Genomic DNA, 24,592 nt, shown 5'->3' with positions numbered 1-24,592 from the left:
GAGTTGTTGGGACCCTGTGGTGTTGGAGAGGTGGAGGAGCACGGTGACAGGGGATCGAACCCCCCGCCTTGTGCAACACATCTTCTGTTCTGCGGTAAAGATGGCGGCGTCAGAGGGGGCGCGTAGCGGCCGGACAACGGCAAAACGGTGCTGAAAAGCTCCACATTTGACCGAATCTCGCTCGTCGGGTACCGCTGATATCTACTCCGATACCATTTGGATCACCGGAATAAAGACAATCGCTGTCACACGCCGGGGTTGCGATTTTATTGTTAAAGGCAGGGTGGGTGGGTTTCACTGATAGCTGCTAAGCTAACGGGCTAGCCAAACGAGCTAATACGGGCTAGTTAACGTTAGCTCGGTGAGGAAGCGCGAGGAGGGGACAGAGGAAGACTTCGGGCCAGGCCGCTCCAGCTTGGGGGAATGTGAACCAGAGGTGCGCAGGGGGTTTGCTTGCTTCGTCCCAAACGTCCTTACACCAAACTACCGGGATGGGACAGCAGGTAGGCCGCGTCGGTGAGAGCACATCGACTGGACTCCAGCCACCACAGCCCCACGCGTCCCAACCGCACCAAGGGAAGGGGAACCGGGGGAGCGGCGCCGGGAGGAGACCCCGAGAACCCGGCAGTAGCACCGGGACACCGCCAGGAAGGACTGCTGCAGTCAACGTGCCCGACCCAGGGATCAATATATTCGTGCAGCATTCAGGTAACGTGAGAACAACATTTATTAAAAAAGGTATCAGTGGTGATGTAGTGGTCCAGTGTACTTTGATTTGTGTTTGCTGCTGATTAGCATCTGCTAGCTAAATCCATGCTAGTTTGACAACGACGCGTTAGCGGAAATAGCCGTTTCAACAAACCTTAGGTTTCCATGTGTGTTAATTTGTCTATTGTCTGTGTATACTGACAGAAGGAAGTTTATTCAGGAGGTGGAGAACAACGTGTCTAAGATGTGGCACCGTTATGGCGTTGTGTTGGGGCATATGTTTGTGCTGCATGTGACCTGGTGATCCAGATCCAAGACGCTGTTTGTGAAGAGAGGAAGAGTCTGCTGTGCTTAGCCTGAAGGATCATGACTAGAAGTGTGCTCGTTATGTTTTCCTCCAAGGGCCGTCTGTGAGATACTTGCTTTGGTAAACAGTGATTCGTGCCTCGGGAGGTTGAGCAGCAATTCCACCCCATTAACTCACTATAGCAGCCACCGCAGGCTCACATTACAATAGCTAGTGCTTTTCACATGCTCACTTACATCCTCTGTCTGATTAAGTCTACTGTTACAACACACTCAGCAAGCTGACTGCACAGTTTGATCCGGTGGGAAATCTGCGTGAATTATTTAAGTCACCTTCTGTCATTACAAGAATACACTCGTGCGAAAATCAAAGATTAAAGCTACTCTTATGTGATTATCTTTTAATACTCTAACGCCTAGATTTGCACGTGATCAGTGAATTATTCAGTCATTTAAGACCGATCAAACAAAACTGAGGTGTGGCAGTCCCTCCCATCACCCGTGTTCCTTCCTCAGAGCAATAGCTAGGCATTGATATGGTTATCTGCTCTGTGAGTCATGAAGAAATGGCCCAGCACTAAACCCTCCATGCCCTAGATGGCTTCCCTCCTCCCCTTTAAGCATGGTGTATGAGTGGCTGACATGGGCTTCTAACTAATGGTGATGACAGGGTACCTACTAGGTGACGTACATAATTTCATTATTATAATGCGTTTCATTCACGAGGCTTTTTTGTTCAAACTTGAGTGTGATTACATGGCAATCATGAAAGCGCCCGCACATGCCTCACCCATACATCTCTCTCTGTTTGTTTGTGACTTCGTATCCTTGACTTGATCGTACACTCTGGGTTTTAACTTCTTTTGATGTTTGAGGTCTGCCTAACTGCCATGTATGTGTCCCCCAGTGGATGGTCAATTCACATGTGCTCCACTGATGTATTACTACGGGCATTACTTTCCTAGTTTCCGCTGATGTCCCGGAACCCTTTCCCTGGCTTTCGCCATTGGAGTACCCAAGGCCACAAAGAAGGCGCAAGCTTTTGGGAATGAAACACACTTTAATTTCCTGGCTGGTACATTCAAAGTAGCCCTCCTCAGCTTGAAGTACATGCACAGACAGACAGACCTGCTAAGTGCACCACCACTCAGTGTCTGCATGCTTGCGTTTCCTCCGATGTTAGGGCAGGAGTGGCCTTTTTATAGCACCCAAGATGCAGTCACACAGCCACTCTGCAGAGAGACTGCTTCTCTTCAAAGCAAACAATAATAGAACAAAGCTTCAAATGCGAGCAAGGTGGTACTGTGCACTCAGCCTGACTCTGACAATCAAAGGGTCTTTTTTTCAGGTTGTCCAATAAACAGGATAATGATGCAGCTTAATCTAACAAATCTTTGTGGTAGAAATTTGGACATTTGTATTGTTATGACGTCGGTGCTTATCGTGGCCTAAAAACAATACCAATAATCTGTTGTTTTGATTAATTTGTTCCTCAAATCTGTTGAATTGATGAGGTGGCTAGATTTGAGCTGCTGATGTGACAATGGCAGCATGTGACTACAGGGGAAGTTAAGATAAGAGGAACTTTATGGATCCCCTGCAAGGAAATTGAATTGGCACATCAGCAAAAGGAAGTACAAGAACAGATTTCCTACTCAGAGCAATCAGCCATTCACATGTTGAAGTAATCCTGCTTCCACTTTATAACAGCCTGGCACACGTTCAGAGGCTAAATGATGCCTTCCTGGTATGTAATTGATAGGTGCCAGTCTTTGAGGAATGTGTTTTTATCTGTTGAACCCTTAGTGTCATATAGGCACATGCTCGCACAAGAGTTTCTACCAGTATTTTTCAAACCACTGAATCATTAGAGGGGTCAAATAAGAGCCATTGGTATAAATTGGCTGTTCCCTTCTTATCTCTTTCCTTAACATCTGTAGATTCTAGCTTTGGGCAGTCTTACTCTTTCCCCACCTTTACACGGTGACTCAACTCCTGTCCCCTGCCCAGGTGTGCAGCTCATCACTAGTGTAGCCTCCCCCGTCTCCCAACAAGACAATGTTTACCCCACTAGACAGGACAGGCAAGATAAAAAAAACACTGAGCTAAACAAGGACAGACGGGGAGCTGGCGGCCTCTCTGCTGATTCAATGAGTAGCCAACACCATGATTATCGGTGCAAGTGCAGAATTGGTGAATCAGTGGCAGCCACGTATTGATGGTTCCTCCGCTTTAGCCATGTCAGGAGTTCAGAGATCTCCGTCTCAGCAGTGGGTTCATCCGATACACACACTGCAGAGGGGGAGAATCATTTGAACTGACACAGGGTGATGTCAATTGTGCGGTTGCACTACAGTTGATAACTTTGAGTGTTTGTTACTTTTTAGATGCATTTTTATTAAATTAAACCTTTACATATATTCTGAAAAACCCCGTCTTTGTCAGCCTGATTGGTGAATAGACCGTGTAACGAACCAGTGAGGGCACATCTAAAGGTTCTTTTTATAAAAATCGACTATGCGGTGGGCTAATCTATTTTTACTCCAAACAGATCATAGAAATTGGGGCAGATGAGAGGATTGGAATATTTTTTTGGCAGCAGCACTGATAGTGAGTGTCGAGCCAGCCGCCGTACCTAAAGAGCAGCACTGTTAAAGCTGCCCAGAGGAGAAGAGAGAAGCCTCGATCCAGGATCCAAGGACCTAAGCTGATTTGCATCATGGGTGAAATTAGATTAGAGACAAATCCACTTTTCTGTGGACTCTATGCGCTAAAACCCCTACCGCCAAGATAAGTCACCCAGCAGCCACTGTGATATCTAGGGAAAATCAAGTTTCAGATATCATCGGCTAAGGATGAGATTTTAATAGGCTTTAATAGATAATATCCTGGAGTGAAGATGGTATGTTGATAAAAACTAGTAAGTCAATCCTAGTGACTTCTATTAACCACTAGGAGGAGCCATGGCCACACCTCCTCTGGATGTAAGTGGCTGGAATTTAGGGCAAAACTGATGACTGATTGTCTCAGAGTCGGGGATAAGCATGTGTTAACAGAAGCATTTCTGTGCAGATTATTTTAACACATCAAACAGGATTCATGTCCGGAGACTGCATGTACCATTGTGCGCTCTGTAATGGTTGTGTGTTAAATAATTTACGTCTCTCCGTGCCTTCGCCCTCGTCCCAAGCGTGGCCTGTACCACGGCTGACTGCCAAGCCTCTCTATCCCCGGCCTGAGCCTCTATTAGTCCCCGCAGTTGACCAATTCGGCCTGTCTCTAAGCTTTGTGTCTTATGAACCCTGGCTGTTGCAATGGGCCTTGATCCAAAATCTATCTATCTCTGTAAAAGGCCTATTAACTCATAATGCCTCATAATAGAATGTGCCAAAATGTAATGTTATTAAAGCTAAAAGCACAGTTCAGAGTTTTGTCTATTTTGGATGTAATCATATTTTAATAAAGCGAGGAAGTAATACTGGAAGTTTCACACCGAGTGGTGTGTTATGACTGCGTGCTTCGGTACCAAAGCTCTCAGTTGTAACCTTGACCTTCTGCATCTTCTGTCAATCATCCGTCTGCAGTCCCCAAAACCACAGCGCTAGTTTTTATCCCCTCCACTCTCTGCAGCTTTTATCATTAGATAGTGAGGATTAATCAGAACACTGAGTGACTGCCTGTGCAGATGGAGAATCTATCCCTCGCATCTGTCAGCTTAAAAAACACCAAACGTTTTAAACTTTCAAGGAACGAGGTCTAGCCAAATAGTTTTAGTGGCTTCTGGTTAAAAAGCCGTTTTCACTTTCAAGCTGCATTGGTGCAGCAGTGAAAAAAAAAAAAAAGATATGGGGTAGAAAAAGGGGGGCAGTTGCTGTGCCAAGCTTGTTAAGCATTGATTCGCTTCCAGGATTCGTCCCCAGTTGCTGGCAATATCATTGCTGCTTATCTGCTCAGTTCCAGGCTGGAGACTTGGCTGGGAGCGTACACTTGTGCACACTTACTGTAAACACCCACACATGCATGCTCATGCTGCATCTACACGTCCACACACACACTCACTCTTTCTGTTTCTTTCTGTCCTTGTTATTGTCGTTGTTATGGTGGTGCAGCTCGTACAGAGGATTATCCAGCACGTCCTACTCCTTCAGTGTAACGGGACGACAGCTGACCAGTCAATCAGAAAACCTTAATCCGGACGCCCTGCGGCGCTTCTGTCCTCGACTATCCCGTCTGATTCTTGTTGTTATTCTAAGAAAAGACAAGTAACACTTAAAAAGTGGAGCTGATACTGTCAGGCCAAAATAAGCAGATCTATAACAGATATATCAGCATCTGTATGTATTCCAATAATGGCTGATATGCAACCTTTTTTACAGGACATAATGCAGTAAACAATGCTTGGGGCGATTTAGAAATGGTGTCATCGCATACTTTTTTTTAAGCAGCGCACAATCTGTCTCCATTGTCAACAACCCTGTGTTCTGCACTGGGATTGGTTGACATAATGTACGATCTTGTTAAATATTCTTGAATTTACCCCTCGACAATCACTTTCAAGCCTCAAAAATCCCATATTGGTTGGGCTCTATAAAAAAGTAATGTAAAACCTTTCATTTGCGCCCCGTTCAGTCTAAACTAAGTCAACATAAAGCAGCTTAAACGTATACCCTCGCACAGCTTAACCACACCACACAGATTAGCTGTTCAGACACAAAGATTAGTCCTCAGATTCTTCTGTAAATCCTCATTGCAGAGAGGAGAAGAGAACCAGGCAGGATGAAACAAGAACCGTTACTGTTTTTCTAGGCTTTGCAGGGATGTGTTGCGGTGAACACACCTCTCTACCTGTGGGGAGTTGTGCCACTTAAAAACACACCTCAGCTAGATATTTTACATCATTCACAGCATTTACATAATACATTGGACAAGAGCGGGCAGATCTGCAATGAGGTCGGTGCTCTGACACCAACTGTAGTCATTTCAGCTTAACATTTCCATTCGGTTATATTTCTGCGGGATAGATAATTATTCTCTTTAGTTGGGGATTAAGCTGGCTGAAGTAGAAATACTTGAACAATGAAAAGGCCGTGTTTGCTACCTGTTTGAGTTTACTACACCCTGAGGCGATTTTTAAGCCTAGGCGTCCTATATTCTGCAACAAACAGGTCCGAGTCTGCACAATGTTGTGTAACAAAATATTAAATATATAATTGGCTGTCGCTGGTTAAGTGTAGTATTTGACATATGCGTGAAAAAGACCACTCTATTCTCAAGCCTTCATATGCCATTCATCCTCTCAGCTGTCAAATAAAGAACTACTTAGCATTGTTCCCAGCACATCTAAAGGGAAGCACTTAGAGCCCATTATTAACCCATAACAAGCCCTGAGAGCGGCGGGGCAGGGTGAGCCATGGGTTAGGGCTCCATTCATCCCCATCTCAAGATGATCCACCTTCCCTTAGGTCCAGACTGGTGTCTGTCCACTCCCTAGTTGGTGTATTTCCATGTAGAGCGCAAACATTGTTGCTGTTCCTGACAGAGCTGAAGAGAGAACATTCACAGGTGTTTCCGGCAGCGGCTTGTATGTGCATGTTTGATTCGTTACTCAGAGAGGTTTGCAACACCAGGATGTGTTAAAGACGGTGGGCTGATAGATGGAGACATTGAATTGGCGGGTGCTGACGTGCCTGAATTGTGTCTTCAAGGAAAGCAAATACAGAATACTGTACACACACTAGTTCCACTGCAGATGAACTCGTCGAGTGTTCAAGACTGATATCAGCCAGCAAAAGTGATTTCACAGGAAGAATGTCTTGTCCTCACAAACAAGGGAATATCTTCCTGTGCAAGTCCACACACACACACACACACACACACACACACACGATGAGGCATTAATGAGGCTATTGTCCTTTGTCCAGTCCTCATGAACAACAACTGTCTCTCCTCTCTCCTCTACAGCCAAAGATTTTCAATGGACTGTTTCACAAACTGCTCATAAATCCTTTTAATGACATGTTAGACACAAGCATGTTTACTTTCATACAGTTCAACAAATAGTTAAACAGTATTGATGAATCTGAAAATATACGACCATTAAACATACTCTTATGTCTTAAACTTTAAATGCCTCATACAAATCTTGAGTTCAGGGACAACATAAGCAGTCATCTCCATGGCTGGGCCTGTCTGCTTTAAATGGCAGTGTACCAAGGACAGGCTGAACAACACGTTTTCAGATTGGCAGGTTTGAGACGTCACAAACCTAAGGAGCCAATCCCGTTAATGGACGGGGTGACGCTATGCATATCTTTATGTACACTTCTGTGATGTGTGAGCCAGCTGTAACCGTCATCGTCATTTTTGCAAACTGACTACTAACGTTAAAGTCGAGCTGAAACAGCATTTGGAGAGTATCTAGCTTCCATATCGTGACGTAATTCCGAGTGAAACAGGACGTGCAGGCAGGACATATCATTAGAGGGATTTGATTTGATCGTTGAGAAGTAGGCATAGACAGACGTTCTCCACAGCGCAGTAGCTAGCTAACTGACTGAACGTTCTTGGTGCTCTGCGGCTAAATGTTGCAGGTTGATTGGTTGAAATTGTTTGGTGCTAACTTACGTAAGCACGAGTGAAATTTAGTTTTACCAGAAGAAAAATGATCGGATTTTGATATAAGAATACAAAGAAATGGATTTTCTGTATTTTTTTTGGGCCTATATTGTCAAATAGATGCACAAGATTACCGGGGATGTGATCTGAAAGGATTAAAATGACATTTTTCATTTCACCACACGTTTTGTTTTTGGGCTGTAATTTTACGAAAGGAGAAACATAGCACGTAGTGGGGGGTGGACTATGCAGATTCAGGAATTTTTAATGAGGGAGAAGAAGAGATGCCTTGGGAGGATTTTTGCATTTTATATGTCTTAAAACATGGCTGGAGCCGGGGCGGCTGTGGCTCAGTGGTAGAGTCGGTTGTCTTTCAATCGGAAGGTCGGAGGTTCGATCCCCAGCTCCCTCAGGCTACATGTCGAAGTGTCCTTGGGCAAGACACTGAACCCCAAATTGCTCCCGATGGTATGTGATATCTGATTGACAGTTGGGCACTTTACGTAGCAGCCTCTGCCATCAGTGTATGAATGTGTGTGTGTGAATGGGTGAATGTGACATGTAGTGTAAAAGCAGCTTTGAGTGGTCGCAAAGACTAGAAAAGCGCTATGTAAGTATAAGTGCAGTCCATTTACCATTTAAGCTTTATTACTTGGTGGTTTCTGGATATATCCTGTCTCAGTAGAACTGATGCCTTGCTTTTCCTGGTTGAATATTACATACAGCTGCAGTCGATTTCATTACTGTTAAATCTGTCGATTCATTTTTCAATTGATATTGTTTAACGCTCTTATTTGGTCTACGAAACATCAGAAAACAATTTAAAACACATAAGCCTAGAACACTCAGTGACATCTTCAAGTGTCTTGATTAGTCGACAAATAATTCACGGATTTTCTTTCTCATTGTAGGAGTTGTACTATATATTTTTTTTTTTAAATCTACCACTTTCCACTTAAAATATATGAACGTTTTTAAGTGAATACGTAACACTAATCCTCTCCCTAATTTTGAAGTTCTTTGCGATGACTGATCACATTTTAAAAAATCCCCTCAAATCTTCAATTCTGAGGTCAGAAACAGTGTGACCATGTTTTTGTAACAAAGAAAAGCTGTTACAACATACAACAACATGATTTATCAGTAAGGCACACTGTGATCTTCAGTGAGTATCAGAAAACAAATAAATACTGGTATTAGATTACCACATGCAGTCGATCTGAGTCTCCCAGGCTCCAGCCCTCCTCCTTTTGTAAATATCTATGACTCTTCACCTTCTCTGTCTGAGCCGGCCACAGGATCTGATCGGGCCTGTCCTATAGGCTTATGTAACATCTTGTGTATGTGTGTCTCATCCGCAGCATTGTCTCAGGTTTTTGTCAGAGCTTCCTGCAGGCAGCCAGCCGTCTATCTCCACACCACCACCATCACTGTGTGCTGTGCAGAGTTATTTCTGGATGTCATGCTGCTATGTTTTGTTCTCCAGAAGCTAAAAATACACCCTTACCTCGCTGGTCACAAGCTTCAGATAGGACCTGTATTGTTTTTGATAAGGGCGTGTGAATGATGTTATTGTGTTTAATGCTTGGGCACAAAGTGGTGGGCTGGTGAAGCGAAGCATTATGGACACATGGAGACAAAAACTCTCAGAGAAACAGCTGCAGAGTCGTAGGATAGCCAAGGAGATGGTGTCACCATTATTGTGTGCGTGTGTGTTAGGGCCAGGGTCACCTCTGTCCCAGCTGTCTTAGGGGGAGCAGGCTTAGCGTGCCCCTCAGACTTGCACATACCCCTCTCCGCTCCGCTCGACACAAAGCCGTAGTTTCTTCAGAACGCACATGTGCTACACTTCACGGCACACACTCACTGAGGCACCCGCACGGGCACACGACATACCCAGCGCACACCAACTGCTCCCTCAATCAAACGCCTCGGCGCATGAAGTTTGAGCTCGGCCAAGTGGAACAGCATCTTGCTTTTTGCCTGGCATAAGACGGATTAGGAAGCAATTAAAGAAATATGATGAGCTTAATGAAACTGGATCATGAAAACACTTTGATGTAATGAGGTTATTTGAGCCTCAGAATACTGACCAGTGATGGAGTTTCTCTCGTTGAGTCTTTCTGGTTGTCTTGGTTTGAGATTCCTCAAATGGAGACCTCTGACACATGTGCACAGTATAATATCTCTATTTCATTAAAAACATTCCTGCGGAGAGTGCTGCTGGGGTGATATGTAGCTGTGTAAGAGGAGCAGCGCTGACAGTTGGCTCAGCCTGCCCGCAGCAGTTGCACTCATTTACACACATTGAGTCACACAACACACACACACACACACACACACATAGAAGAAAAGTGTGGGTCAATAGGACCCCCTCCCTGCCCCCTTAGGGGAACAAGACCAGCCATCTGCTGTCGGCCACAGCGCTGGCTGCTCCAGGCCTCACACACACACTCCCACAGTGCACATAAACACACACATGCACACACGTCATATCCATCTCAACTTTCCTCCATACCATGCACTCTGCCCTACCCCCCCCAACCACTGTATACACATGCCCCCTCACCGCACGCCTTTCTCGCTCCCTCTCTCTGCCACGTTTTGCCATCCTTTACTGTGCATTAAACCACAGAGAACATCAGTCATGGATGTCTGTGCTCTCCAGATGGACCTTGGAAATCTTGACTCCCTTAGGCCACATCAAAGCTAGTGGGGAGTTCCCAGCAGGAGGCTTCCAGTCGCTACTGTTACTTCAGAGGTTAAGGAGGTTTGATTCAAGGACAGCGTGGGTAAATACTTTGTCTGGGGGGTCCTCGCTCTCTCGGATTGCTCTGCGTGCAGCATTTGTACTCCCACAGTGAAGGGGATGGTTTAGAGAAGCAGCACGTGCTCCTTCTTTTTTCTCTCAGGAGAATGAACAACAGCGCTGTTCAGTCTCCATCGCCTGCGTCTACTTAGTCAGCCAAACTTTAGAACAGCAGTTCAGAGTTAGCACAGCTGATTGAGAAAGCCACGTTGTTACTTTGGACTGGGGCTGGTATCTGACCAGACCAGGGCAGAAGATGTACTGGGAACTGTGGCTGAGCCAGGTCACGGCCAGTGCTGCGCTGCAGTGCATGCTGGTCCAGAACAAAGGTGGGCAAACCTTACATGTTGATTTTGAATATTTGTTTATGCCTTGCCGTTCTTTCCTGTGTGCATGCCATGTGCATGCCATGTGCCTGCCACATGGTGTCAACTAACAATGAAAAAAGCTTAATATCTTTATGTTTTGTTCTTTAAATCTCTGTCTGTCAACTTCACAAGGCTTCAGCTGTGTCGCACAGCTTTTGCTCGGTACTTTGTATGGAAAAATTAAAGTCAGATGAAGTATTTAACATGGTTTTATTGCCCGTGAGAACCCTGCGCCGTTCTCACTGACTTACTCATCATGTTCCGATGACAAAAGTTGTCTGGCATCAAACATTTCTCAAGTTCTGATAGAAACGTTAACATCTGAGCTGTGTGATTGTTCACACATTAACTGAGTCCAGTTTTCACTTTGAGCTGCTTTTGTCATCGAGCTTGTGTCAAAATTTTCAGCATCAACATAGGAGCAGCATTCCTACATTTGTTGCTTTTGTTGGCTGTTTTGTAACTAGCGCTAGGACATACTTATGCATTAGTATGTATGAGACAAAGTACTTCATATTGTCTTGAATTAAGTTTCAAGTTGTGATAGTGCTACAGTTTTTCAACAGCTGCTCAGTTGACAATAATGAAACACTTGTTAAAAGTATTAGCTTACTTTAATTGCAATAGAAGAATCGGTGCATGGTGGTGGCTCAAGACAAACATACATTTTTACAGGGTGATATCTTTGCTAATTAGTTCTTTTAATCAAAAGCCCAATTCATATGAGAAAAGGGAATTATCTGTCAGGTCTACCAGTGAGCAGAATGAAGTACGACTACTGGAGGAGGAAGAAACAGTCGGTTTACTTGTCAAACATTTGCATGAATGTGTAGGCGGAAGCTTGTAGTGACAGATAGCAGATGTTGTAAACAAGCAGATAAATTAAGCTGTCCACACAAGTGCCTTTTATGTTGTCCTTTTGTTTTCAATTCGTACCCATGTGATCTATTTTTTTCTTAATCTGAGACTTCGATACTGTAAACTACAGCCTCTAAAACAACCATTGTAAAATAAGCATTGCAAGGCTGTTGTTTGGGATTGAATTACACTGTGTGTAACTTTTCGCATGGTGAAATTAAAGTAAATCACTAAATCATACATTTCTTTCTTGTAAAATTGCAGCTGGTGCTTCATCTTGGCAGAATATATATCATTTAGACTTTGTGCATGTGCTTAGGGTGCTTCGGATCCCTTGGTTAATGTTTGAGCCTCTGCTGTCACCTTACTTTGAAGCAAGAAAAACAACGTTATGTACAAAAATTAATGCTGGTTTTCTCTTAAAGTTCCCTGTATTGCACTTCCTGATCTCCATTCCTCCTCCCGTCTATTTCACCACCCTGCTCTCTCACTCGCTCAGCAGCTGTCCAGACATGCAGTGGCCTTAGCAGCAGCTGTTGAGTGGAGCGTGTGTTAGCTAAGCATGTACCAGTTCATCATTGTGTGTCTGTGCGTGTGTTGCGTAGCTACGGTAATTGCTGCGTACTGTGTAGAGAGAGAGAATGTAGCCGATCCCCGTGTCATAGCTCCTCCCTCTTCCTCTTTGTATAAACGGGCATACAGAAACACCCCCACCTCAGATCTCACCTGGCTCAGGTAGAAACAGCAGGACTCTTTATGTCGTAATAACACTTCTCTTCAGAGAGTAGTTTGGTTAAAGTAATGCTTTTGAGGTGCCTTCAGGCAAACAGCAGTTTTGAGGAAGAGTGGGCGGCTCTGGGCGGCCGTCATCTCCAAACGGGGCTCAGGCAGGGGAAACCACCTGGACGAACAGGTAGACCATCTGGAAAATGGATTATGGAGAATTCAATTCTTACCACTCTGTTAGAGGACCTTAGTCTTACCACTGCGCTACCCTCACTCAATTTCTTTCTTGGACTAATGGTGTTTCTTTTCTCTCCCTCGACCCTTTCCCTCTCGCCTTCCTCCAGAAGCTCTGCACCGGCCGTTCGGCCTGGACTCGGCTGCGCTGACGGAGGCGGTGCGCTGGAGCTCCAAAGAGAACCTACTGGGGGCGGCCGAGAGCGACCCGAACCTCTTCGTTGCACTTTATGACTTTGTCGCCAGCGGAGACAACACGCTCAGCATCACCAAAGGTACTCACTCTTTTTTTCTTTAATTCTCTGATTCACTGAATTAAATGTAACATACATAACATTATGTGCTGTAACAAGACATGTAATACCTGTCCTCCAGCACACCTTTTCCATGCATCATCACTGAAGGTTTTGCTTAGCTACATGCGTGATGATACTCCTCTTTCGATGTATCACTGACCATATCCAACCACGCCTTCCTGAGCAACACTGTTGACTTTTGTTACAACAGAGCAGAGAGGTTTCCTTACGTGTAGCAAAGAGTCATTGATGTAATCTCAGAGGCATCATCAGTGATTGGCAGCTCAGACCAACTCCTATAAGGAATGTTTAATGACTAAAAGTGTAGTTATGCCAGAGGAATGTGGTGTTTCGAAAGAGCTGTCACTATTAGTTGACTCTGTGGTGACATCAGCAGGTATCGGAGCCCCCAGCCTTTGTCACACACCCACACACACCCACACACACCCCACATTCCTCTAGCAGGTTACACCTCTATAAATGTTTTATGCCACCTGGGAGTCAAATGTCTTAATACTCTATTATCTACTTGTCTTGGGGTTAAAATATAATATCACAGATTGTTACAAGGAAATGTTATTTCTTACTGCTCTCTCCGTTCGGTTAAAACCTCTGCTCTCTCAACCAGCAGCAGTTAACAGGTCAACCAACTCTCCCCTGAGAAAAGACACAAAAATCTCCTCATGTTGGCCAGCCTTAAGCCCCCAACCGATCCAAAGCACTAAACATACCATAGTTCGTTAATTATCCATCCTTTCAGGACCTCCACTGCAGCTGCCTGGGATGGAAATGATGGTTAGACCCTGACTCATGGAGTCAATCTGAGATTCCTGCCCACATGCATGGGAGCACATGTGCGCTCCCAGGCTTCTCTGCACTTTTCCTATCTCTCCCGTCTGCCTGCAACGCTGCGTTAATATGGAATATGTTCAACTAAAATAATAACAGGTGGATTGTAGCAGCGGGCAGAGGATGATCACAAAGAGGGACTTAGCAGGGCGTGTCTGAGGCTAAGCTTTGTCTCTTAGCCGTGCCAGACCAGATCCCTGCTTCAGACATGAATGGCTACCGATGTGAGGCAGTGTTTCCACTCCTACCAAACTTACAGACACACAGGAGACTGATGGACTGGTCGGCTGAATGTGGATAACCATCTCCGTTTTATGTAGTTCTGTGGATGCTAGCTTAAGAGGGCTGCTCCCGTTCCTTGAATAAATGTGTAAGGCCAAGGCTTTATGAGTGACTGCACTTACTCTAGCTGCTTAAGTTAATTGTCTGCTATTTCACACAGTTTAAGGCATTATGCCGCCAAGTCATAAGAGCCTAAAGCCGCATTCAGATTGACTCAAGTCCTGAGTGAAAAACCACAGTCACCTCACTCATTGGAATGAGGCCGGTCAAGCAGCGAAGTTTGCCGACACAGAGACTCTGTTAGGAACCACAGGGTCATCCTGGAAAAAATGTGACCTCGGTCAACTTTTGCAGGGACTAAATTGTCATTTTGCATGGTGCTGCTGTGACCATCCAAATACATGCATGCACACATTCCTGTTGGATGTGTTAGTAACGTGAAGGGAAGATTTCTACTGTTTAGCTCACAATGTTTACCACTGTGATAGCTAAAATCCTGTCTCGTAAGCCTTTAAACACATTAATCTGTTGCTCACATGGATCAAATTTACTTGTCTTAGAGGCATCTGAAGCTACATGCCCAAATCATCAAAGCCTCTTTTGTTGCTTTAGCCTAGGGTTGTTTTTGGGCTAAACGCCCGCTAAAGGGTTGCACACTGTGTAGCAATCAGACGTGCTTAGAGAATTCAAGGGTTTAAGGGATATTAGAATCTGTGAGGGAGAGACAAAGACTGATGAATACAGATAAAGAATGTTGGAAGTGCACATGTAGGTTGATTGATACTTTCTCTTGGCTCGCTGACAGTATGCGTTGCTCTTTGTCAGACCATCACTCCCAACCAGTCACTGCTCCCTTCTTTTCGTCCTCTACTTTTCTTTCTCCATTCCTCGCTCTAACAAGTAGGACTGATCGCTGCTTCATTCGCTGTCTCCAGCACATCCGCTCCTCTGCCTTCTTCATGTCTCCTGATCTGACGTCAGGCAGAGACAACAGACCAAGTCTCTACATGCCTGGTTCTGCCTAGCCCTCTATGACAGATATGCAGTCCACCCAGCCCTCAAAATCGTTGTTCCATAGCGTTTGATGTAGTTTCAAGGAGAGGCGCTACATGGCTGGTTTCTCCTGTTTATGACCTGTTATTTGGGCATTATGACCACCGCTGTGACCTATTCTATGTTCTGTCTTTCTAAGGATTTTGAAAGTGATTTCCTGTGATCAGCATCAGATATTTACACTCCTATACCCTTCTAAAGAAAAGCTTTTATCTTCACATTCTTACCGTTGGCCATTACGTCATCACTGGATCAATGCTTACAAGTTGCCCCTCCTCTGTCCAGGTGAGAAGCTGCGTGTCCTCGGCTACAACCAGAATGGAGAGTGGAGTGAAGTTCGCTCTAAGAACGGCCAGGGTTGGGTGCCCTCAAACTACATCACACCAGTAAACAGTCTGGAGAAGCACAGCTGGTACCATGGGCCCGTGTCACGCAGCGCCGCAGAGTACCTGCTCTCATCGCTCATCAACGGCAGTTTCCTGGTCCGGGAAAGCGAGAGCAGCCCCGGGCAGCTGTCCATCTCTCTCCGCTACGAGGGGAGAGTCTACCACTACCGGATCAACACGGCCTCTGATGGAAAGGTAGAGTTTAGTAGACTGAAGTGAGAGTTTTCTTTGTCCTTTGTCCTCAACCACCCTAACGCCTTCTCCCCGCCCTCCCCCTTTAGGTCTATGTGACATCTGAGAGCCGCTTCGCCACCCTAGCCGAGCTCGTCCACCACCACTCCACTGTAGCCGATGGCCTGGTCACCACCCTGCACTACCCAGCACCCAAATGTAACAAGCCCACAGTGTACGGCGTGTCGCCCATCCACGACAAGTGGGAGATGGAGCGCACAGACATCACCATGAAGCACAAGCTGGGAGGAGGCCAGTATGGGGAGGTGTATGTGGGAGTGTGGAAGAAGTACAACCTCACGGTGGCGGTGAAAACACTCAAGGTAAGAGGACCATATTATCTTTATTTGGTTATGAAGGTTATTACATTATATTTGATGGCTAACACCTTGTTTTCTGTAGAGGGTAGGGAATAGGTAAAAAATGGTTATAGATCACCACCTGCTGGTGGACTTTGGTATTACATGTGATCGCTTAGCTGTTCAACCCTCTGATAAAATTCTTCTCCCTTATCTTTTTGCATTTTCCTTATTTTCTCTGATAACAGGAGGACACCATGGAAGTTGAAGAGTTCCTGAAAGAGGCAGCAGTGATGAAGGAGGTGAAACATCCAAACCTCGTTCAGTTACTAGGTCAGTATCAACACCACTTTTTCTGCCACATTTATCTCAATACATTCGGACCCAAGCCTTTGAATCAGCTTTGTCGGACACACTCATTCTTAGTAGTTTCTAGTATCTGTTTTGTAACTGCTGCCTCTCCTGCAGGTGTGTGTACGCTGGAGCCTCCTTTCTACATCGTGACAGAGTACATGCCACATGGAAACCTGCTGGACTACTTGAGAGATTGTGACAAGGAGGAGGTGAACGCTGTGGTGCTGCTGTACATGGCCACGCAGATCTCCTCCGCCATGGAATACCTGGAGAAGAAGAACTTCATACACAGGTGAGCGGATGTACTTTACTTGTGTCTGCGTGTTTACATGAATTTCTGTGTATATCAAAGAAACCTCATATCTCCAGTCTTCCCCTTTATCTTCTTCTCATCTGCGTGCTTCTCTTTCCCTCGCTCAGGGATCTTGCAGCGAGGAACTGCCTCGTCGGGGAGAATCATGTCGTGAAGGTTGCAGACTTTGGCCTGAGCAGGCTAATGACAGGTGACACCTACACTGCCCATGCTGGGGCCAAGTTCCCTATCAAATGGACTGCACCCGAGAGCCTTGCATACAACACCTTCTCCATCAAATCTGACGTCTGGGGTGAGCAACTACACACATCTGCAGTGTTTTGTTTTTTTCTCTCGTGGCTTATTTCCAATGTGCTAATGCTTGATCCTCTGAAAATGTCTTTGTTACAGCATTTGGGGTGCTGCTATGGGAAATTGCCACGTATGGCATGTCTCCATATCCTGGCATCGATCTGTCTCAGGTGTACGACCTGCTGGAGAAAGGTTACCGCATGGAACAGCCAGAGGGATGCCCACCCAAAGTCTATGAACTCATGAGAGCATGTAAGTATTCTTTATCTTATTTGCCTGTCACTTCGCACTCCAGTGGGAAAATATAAAGAGAGCTTGACAGCATGAGGTGGAAAGGGTTGGTTCTTCCTTGGTCTCTAGATTTCTATTACACAATATCCCTCTCCATGGTGTCTTAAAACCCGCAATCCTGTTATTTGGAAAAAAGAAGGAAAAATATCGTCTAATATTGAAGGATCTGTCACAGTTTTAAGCCACATCCTGTAGTAAAATGCTTTTTTGTCTGTCTCTCTACCAGGCTGGCAGTGGAGCCCATTGGACCGACCTTCATTTGCAGAGACACACCAAGCCTTCGAAACAATGTTCCATGACTCCAGCATCTCTGAAGGTACAATAACTTGTAGTTTATCCTCAAAAGGCATTGAGATTAACTGTCTCTTTTGTGCAGCTTAAAACCTGCTTTGATGAAGCTTCTTAAATCACTGCACAAATTCAGCTGCCTGTTCAAGATAGCTACTTTGAGAGACAGCTCTAAAGTCTCGTATCAAATGAAACTTCATAAGTCCCTGTTATTAAACAGGGACCTCGAAGCAGCAAAGCGAATAAAATGTTAGTCAAAAAGAAGAAATAGAAGTTTAAGAAAAGAAAAGAAAAAGAGGTATAACAGTATATACCTGACAACATAATGCAAAAGTTAAGAAATAAAATATTGTCATCAAATAAGGTTTATTTGCCAGGCAAATGTATGAATGTTGCTATGAATTATGATGCTGACTGCCTTCTTATTTCTTCTTCGTGCTTTGCAGAGGTTGCAGAGGAGCTCTGTAAGACGGCCTCCTCTGGTCACTGCGGACCCCTGCACTCCTTCAGTCACGACATGCCCCTGTTGCCTTCCAAATCTCGCACACTCCACAAGCACACAGAAAACAAGGAAAACATCGAGGGGGGACTCGATGGACGGTCCGACCACAGCGCGCACAGCCACTCAGGTACAGCCAGACACGCCTACCGTACTACCATCAAAGCAGACGCACCACATTATGATTCTGCAGGTATGCCTGAGAACACCGACGTGCAGAGCACACTGCAGCGCCGCCGGGCCCGCCGTCTGAGGAGAAGAGCCGTCATTTTCCTTCCCAACTGAATGCTGGTGCCTGCCTCCGTCTGGCATCTGTCATTCAACAGTGATTAAAAGATCTTAAAGAATACACTTGTTCTTCACACTGTAGATTAAAGATTTAGATGTAACATTCTAGCTTTAATTATCAAGTATTTCATTTTCCTTCATTACCTCATCTATCATGTAATCCAAGGGCCATTCTAAGAATGTCACAAACACTCCCAAACATAATATATGTACACTGTATAAATATAAATATCAATGTCAATTAGTGATAAATACGACCTTTGCTCCTTGTCTCAGTCACGTGTCTGTTATCTGTGAATAATTCTGTCTTGTCCAATTTCTTGTATCACTCTTTCCACGTCCCAGTCATCACTTGGATTCATGTATTATATTTTCTAACCCCACTATTAAATCTCCATAATTTCGTCTGTTGTATGTCTTGTCTTGTTTAAGTTATTTCTTATTTATTTGTTTTGTATCATAAATAAAAATGTCATTTGTTTGTTCACCTGATTTTGAAAGACCACAGTCTGTCCCTTGTTCTTCCTCTTTTTTTTCCATCTCTTCTGCCACTGTGCCCACTCTGTTTGGATTTTTACGTTTTGGTTTATGAACATATGTAGTTACCAATAAAGCAAACAATGGCTCATTTAGTCATAAAGCTAAAAAAAGGGGGTGATGTAAACATGCGCCATGTTCCTCGATGTCATAAAGCACAACACTGAAGCTAAAGGGTGTACATGTGATCGTAATGAAACCACAGTCGGCCTGTTTTTAGTTTAAGTTCATGTCTAACAAGGTGCTGTAATATATTTATTGTTCATTCATACAAAACTTGTTGTGCACAATTGTGTATTGATATAAAGCCCAGCTGAACAATGAAAATGCATTTCCCTCATTGAGTAACACTCCTAGTCTCAGGGGTTGGACAGTATCTGCATGTGTCATGTCCTGGATGTGCATCACCATCTTTTATAGAGCAGCCTCTAAATCATAGTAATAGTATCTGCACGCGCATGAGTGGCATGTCTTAAAACCTTCCATCCCTTATTCTAAAATGCTTTTTCATTACTCAGGAGAGTCCTCAGGAGAATTTACTGAGCAGGAAAGAACTTAAAGAGAGAAAGGGAACAGTCTATCTTCTTAGAACAGCAGGCAATGAGTGACATAAATGTATAGGCATATCGACAGTGTTTCTCGTAAGATATTACGCAACCTTTAAACAAACACGGATGTATTCCTGCTGAGTTCAGACCAGCTGTGATGTATGGTTTTAATGAAGTCCTCTCTTATCTTTCCAGGCTGGGCGTCTACGTTGTTAGGCGGGGAGGGTCGATCAAGCAGCTCCCCGGCTCTGCCCAGAAAACAGCAGCCACGCGATAAATCTCCCGGCAACCTTTTAGAAGACGCACAGGATATGGGCACGTTTACAAGAGACCGCAAGACTGGCTTCTTTAGCTCCTTCATAAAGAAGAAATCTTCCTCTTCTTCCTCCTCACCTTCCTCTCAGCACCAACAGAACCTCCCGACACCACCGAAGAGGAGCAGTTCTTTCCGGGAGATGGAAACACAACCTCATAAAAAATATGAGCCTACTGCTGATTTCAGCGCTCCGCTGCCCCAGTCGGACAGTCTCAGCGGCTTCTCTGCCTCTCCCACTCACTCCCATGGGGAACCCACCCAGGGTCAGTCGCGCTGCTGTGGGGCTACTTTTGGGCAGAAACCCTCTGGTGGGGGGCTTGGTTCGCAGGTGTCGAGCGGCAGCAGTTGGAGCGGGTTGGCTGGTTTTTTCACACCTAGACTTATCAAAAAGACCCTGGGGCTACGGACAGGAAAGACAACCTCTGTAGAGGACGGTGGAAGTATATCTGGAGGGCCTAAACCCTTCCCTAGGTCCAATTCTACCTCCTCGATGTCAGCTGGGCTGCCAGACCTGGAGCGCATGGCTCTGACTTTACCCAGGAACCGCAGTGCTAAACCCCCTCTAGAGAGGACTGCATCAACAACCTCGCAGCCAGAGAACGGGGCTGCACGGCCCTCGGAAACTCTGCTGAGGAGGATGGATGAGGGGACGGCACAGATCAGGGAAAGGCCCAAAGCCAAGCTACTACCACGGGCCACTGCTCCAGGTGTGAGGGCGCCAGGGGTTGGGGGGGAGGTAGGGGAATCGGACAGTCTGTCGCGGGTCAGGGAGGGCAGAGAGGAAAGTGGGGGAGGTCTGGACAGGCAGCAGAGTTGGCCATCCCCCTCTAAGACTTCTAGTACGAGTGCTTCATCAGCTGGTGCACCAACTCACAACCACAAAGTTCCCGTCCTCATCTCTCCCACGCTGAAGCACAGCCCGGCCGATGTGCACCTGGTTGGGCTGGACTCTCAGGGGAACCGCTTCAAACTGCTGTCGGAGCACCAAGCAGAACGGGACCGACCGCGGCTTGTGAAACCCAAATGTGCTCCTCCTCCCCCTCCCACCCTGCGCAGCCTGCAACACTCCTACAGCGGTGACGGAGAGGAGCAGGTAGGAGGAGCACCCGTGGAAGTAAACGGAGACACATTGAAAGGTCACAGGTCAGGGCGGACATCAGGAGGAGTGACGACGGGCAGACCGTCAGTGCCACCACCACAAGTGCCTCCTGCATCTTCCTCCTTCTTCCCCTCGTCCTGCTCTGCCACCACCAACACTACTCCCACCAAAATGGCCAACGGAAACACCACCACTGCCTCCTCCTCCTCACACTCAGCACCGTCTGGCGGTTCCAAAGTGGCACTTCGGAGAACCAGGCAGCAGGCGGAGAGGGTGCCCCTGGAGCGGGTCAGCCGTGAGGCCCTGCTGGAGTGTGCCGAGTGCCTGAGCAGCGCCCTCCATGCCAGCTCCGAAAGCCCCGCCAGCAGCCAGGTGCTGGACGCCGGGCACCAGCTGCTAGACTACTGCTCAGGTTACGTGGACTGCATCCCTCAGATGAGGAACAAATTTGCCTTCCGAGAGGCGGTGGGGAAGCTGGAGCTCAGCCTGCAGGAACTGAGGGCGTCGTCCTCGGGAGGCGGAGGGCTGAGCGGCGTGGGGCCCAACACTGTACTGGACAACCTGCACAGCTGTATAAAAGAGATTAGTGACGTAGTACAGAGGTAGCCACTGTGACACCCACTGTCACCTCCACCTACCCGACAGATTGCTTTTATTCCCTTTTTTATGTTCCTGATTTTATTGACAGCTTTTTGGGGGACGAATGAGACGAATCTCTAAAGTACCTCAGAGAAATCAAAATGTAATCTTTCATTGTTTACAAACAACCGTTTCATAAAATGCCAGTGTGGACACTAATTTTGCTCTGACCTGTACATATTGAGAAATGTTTATACCAAACTACATGTGGTTTGAGTCACACCATGAAATGTTTAGCGCCACGTCTCCACCTGGCCGCGATAAAGGCCTCTTTGTTAAATGAATGTTGAATATAGCAGCCGTGTGTAGCCAGACCAGACTTAATAACTCATTCATCTGTCAGTTTGTCACCTACTGACACACGTGGTTGGCGGTTGGGCCCAGACTTCCTGAATACTAGACAGCTGTTTTCACCTAAGCCCAAGCAGTGCTTCACAGTATTTAGCTCAGTGTCTGGGGAACTGAGTGACCATAAGCCATTTTTTTAAAGCCATTGTGTTGTGTAAAAGATTGGAAACATCAACACCAGGATTCAGTATGATTTAAGGTTATGGGGTCTCAATTTGATCATTTTTGTGCAGATGTTTTATTTTATTTTCATGAATAGATCGCAAATAACAGTATTTTTAAGTCGTCAGACTAAATTTTAAATCTGGCCCAAACTGCTTTTTTGTTGCTACGGATTTAAGCCTAGTTCTTAAGAATAATCTTTGCAGAATAAAAAACTGTTCAACACTGACATTCCCACGCGTCCACACAAGGTGAGACCGTTGAGAAGAAGAGAACTGAAGGGATCATTTCTTGCTTTTGACAAGCGTGTAAATAAGCTCAAATGAAACGTTGAGTTTCCGTACTACCAAATACAGGCTTATCAAATCTAAAAAAAAAGTGTTTATTCCTCACGTAACTAAAAGATCATTCATGAATGTGGGCTGTCTTCTCATATGCACAGCATTTGTCTTCGCTTTAGTTAGGCGAATAATGTTCACTACTTAACACAGTGCCACATAAAGGGGGGTGAAAACCCCCTGTCCCCTAAAGCATTTCAATATCTATGTCCAGTTATCCTTGCACACTACATTTCTTCCTTGTATCATGGAGCATACGAGAGTGGAGCGAGGAGAGGGAGAGCACAGGGTAGCGCATGAGCAGGTGAACTGGGACAGTATTTCTATAAGTGTCCTTCTGAGTATGGACAGTGCTGGATTCCCTGTAGCCTTGTCATGGCCTCAGTGCCTCAAATTCTTCAATGTATGAACACTGCGACACGCAGAGACCTACTTTACATAATCACACAGTACTGATCTCTCAACAAACAAACTGCAGTATGTCTTCAGCACATGAGCAATTTGTACATTATTTGATTCAAAGAAAAAAAAATGCTTTTTAGAATGTCTATGTATGAACTTGAATTTTAAATTATTCCTGTTTTTTTATTAAAAGCACAGACCTATTTTGAGAGAAAAGTTATGTAAATATTTGATTTATTTCATATCCAGGAAACAAAAGATTTATGTGTGCTTACAGCATAAAGAGCAATGTTTTTGACTGAAGAGATGTATTGCAAGACTGAGGCTCATCCACCCAGGTCTGAATATCTGCTTTATGAATGTATTATTCTTCCGTTGTGTATCTGGGCGAATGTTCATCTGCATGACTCTTTAATATCAAGGTGCCATTTAATTTTTTTTTAATTTATTATATTTTTTTATTGGCCCGTTCTTCTAATTTTGGTCACAATAAATCATTAAATCCAGAAACAGCTGCTCTGTTTTTTGAGCACAAGCAAAACTGTGTACAGCACACACTAATCACAGATACTTTCCTCGCTTTGGCTCACATTTTAACGTACACTGGATAAGGCCTCAGACACATCGGTTCTTTGACACATGTAATGACACACAATGTAATCTGTTAACACTGCAGGTCCATAACACTTTCACAATGCCTGTTAGTGACACTTGATGGATTGCCAAGTAAAAGTTTTTGTCAACTTGTTTTTCTGGTGCATTTCATATCATTATTTCATGTTACTGTGTCGGTATAAATGTCCAATTTCTTGCCAAACAGGATCATGTGAGACGAACTGATTCATTTCTTTTCACTGTGAGTTTCAAATCACACAGACTCAAAATGCCATCATGCTTTTTTGTGATTCTTGGTGCCTTTTTGTGAAGAAATAATTTATGTACAGCACACTTTCACTGCAGAGTCCACCATTAACACATTTGTGTTTCCTTTCTTTGCCATGAGATTGTGAAATAACATAACTACAGCATGCATTTCTGTCATTTGGAGTTTAATGGTCAGATGCAAACTTGAAACCGAAAGGTGCACTTTGTCTATTAAGATGATGTATTTTAGATACTAAGGCCAATTTGTTAGCGGCCATTCACACTGTTAGTTCAGCCACACCTGGTAACGTTTCCTCTCTAACACATACAAGTCTGCTGCACTAATCCTTCTCTGTTGACTTATTATCTGACCACCAGAACTTTGTCTCTTTCTAAATGCCTAGCACCAGTTTGGCCTCTTTGCCTGGTAGGTTTCTGTTGATTTGTAGTGCATATCTCTGCAGCAGGTTTCCCCAAAAAGCCTTATCAAAGACTGAAAGAAAAAGTGTAGTCCGGACTTTTTTTTTTTTTAGAGAAATAAAGATGTAGACTTTAAATGATTTCTTTGTTCCACAAATCTGGTATCTAAACCGATGTTTAATATTTAAACTGACCACAGATTTCTGCTCATTCTCATTCTCAGTCTTCTGCGTTGTCTGTCTTTATGTTGCCTGCATTTATCCTGCATATCTGTTTTTTTTTTTCCCTTCCTGTCTCCCTGTTTTGGAGAACAGCTCTGAAGAGACGTGTGTACACATCATTATACCAAAGGCCACTTCTTCAGTTGTACGAGTGCAATGTAAAGCAACACATACAGCAATGGAATATGTGAATCTAAACAGGGATGAAACATGGCAGAGATGTTAACATTAACTTTTTGTATTGTACAAAACATATATTTTGTGTTTTTGTTTTGTTTTTTATTTAAAGTTCACGTTATATTACTGTGAAGTTTTGCTTATCAGTGTTAAGCCTATTGTAAATAATAAAGATAT

The 24,592-nt window shown here is 44.8% G+C and overlaps 1 protein-coding gene across 3 annotated transcripts; it reads left to right on the top strand.

Annotated features, from left to right (window-relative positions):
* Positions 1 to 108: 108 nt before the first annotated feature.
* On the top strand, positions 109 to 24,592 carry abl2 (c-abl oncogene 2, non-receptor tyrosine kinase). 3 transcript variants are annotated; one of them, XM_069679483.1, is made up of 11 exons: positions 109 to 708; positions 12,735 to 12,899; positions 15,390 to 15,685; positions 15,772 to 16,044; positions 16,269 to 16,353; positions 16,489 to 16,666; positions 16,795 to 16,979; positions 17,078 to 17,230; positions 17,496 to 17,585; positions 18,004 to 18,186; positions 19,625 to 24,592. In XM_069679483.1, the coding sequence occupies exons 1-11, from the start codon at positions 492 to 494 to the stop codon at positions 21,448 to 21,450; spliced, it is 3,651 nt and encodes a 1,216-aa protein (XP_069535584.1). In that variant the 5' UTR covers positions 109 to 491; the 3' UTR covers positions 21,451 to 24,592. The 3 variants fall into 3 exon arrangements, with proteins under 3 accessions (XP_069535584.1, XP_069535583.1, XP_069535582.1); XM_069679482.1 differs by lacking the exons at positions 109 to 708; positions 19,625 to 24,592 and adding an exon at positions 12,405 to 12,577 and having other exon boundaries at positions 12,738 to 12,899; positions 18,004 to 18,995; XM_069679481.1 differs by lacking the exons at positions 109 to 708; positions 19,625 to 24,592 and adding an exon at positions 12,405 to 12,577 and having other exon boundaries at positions 18,004 to 18,995.

This window comes from Semicossyphus pulcher, unplaced genomic scaffold (assembly GCF_022749685.1).
Source record: "Semicossyphus pulcher isolate SPU_LCO1_2020_fin unplaced genomic scaffold, fSemPul1.0.p SCAF_4, whole genome shotgun sequence".
Classification (NCBI taxonomy): domain Eukaryota; kingdom Metazoa; phylum Chordata; class Actinopteri; order Labriformes; family Labridae; genus Semicossyphus; species Semicossyphus pulcher.
Note: the sequence above shows the minus strand (reverse complement) of the source record. Positions and strands in the feature narration are given on the sequence as shown.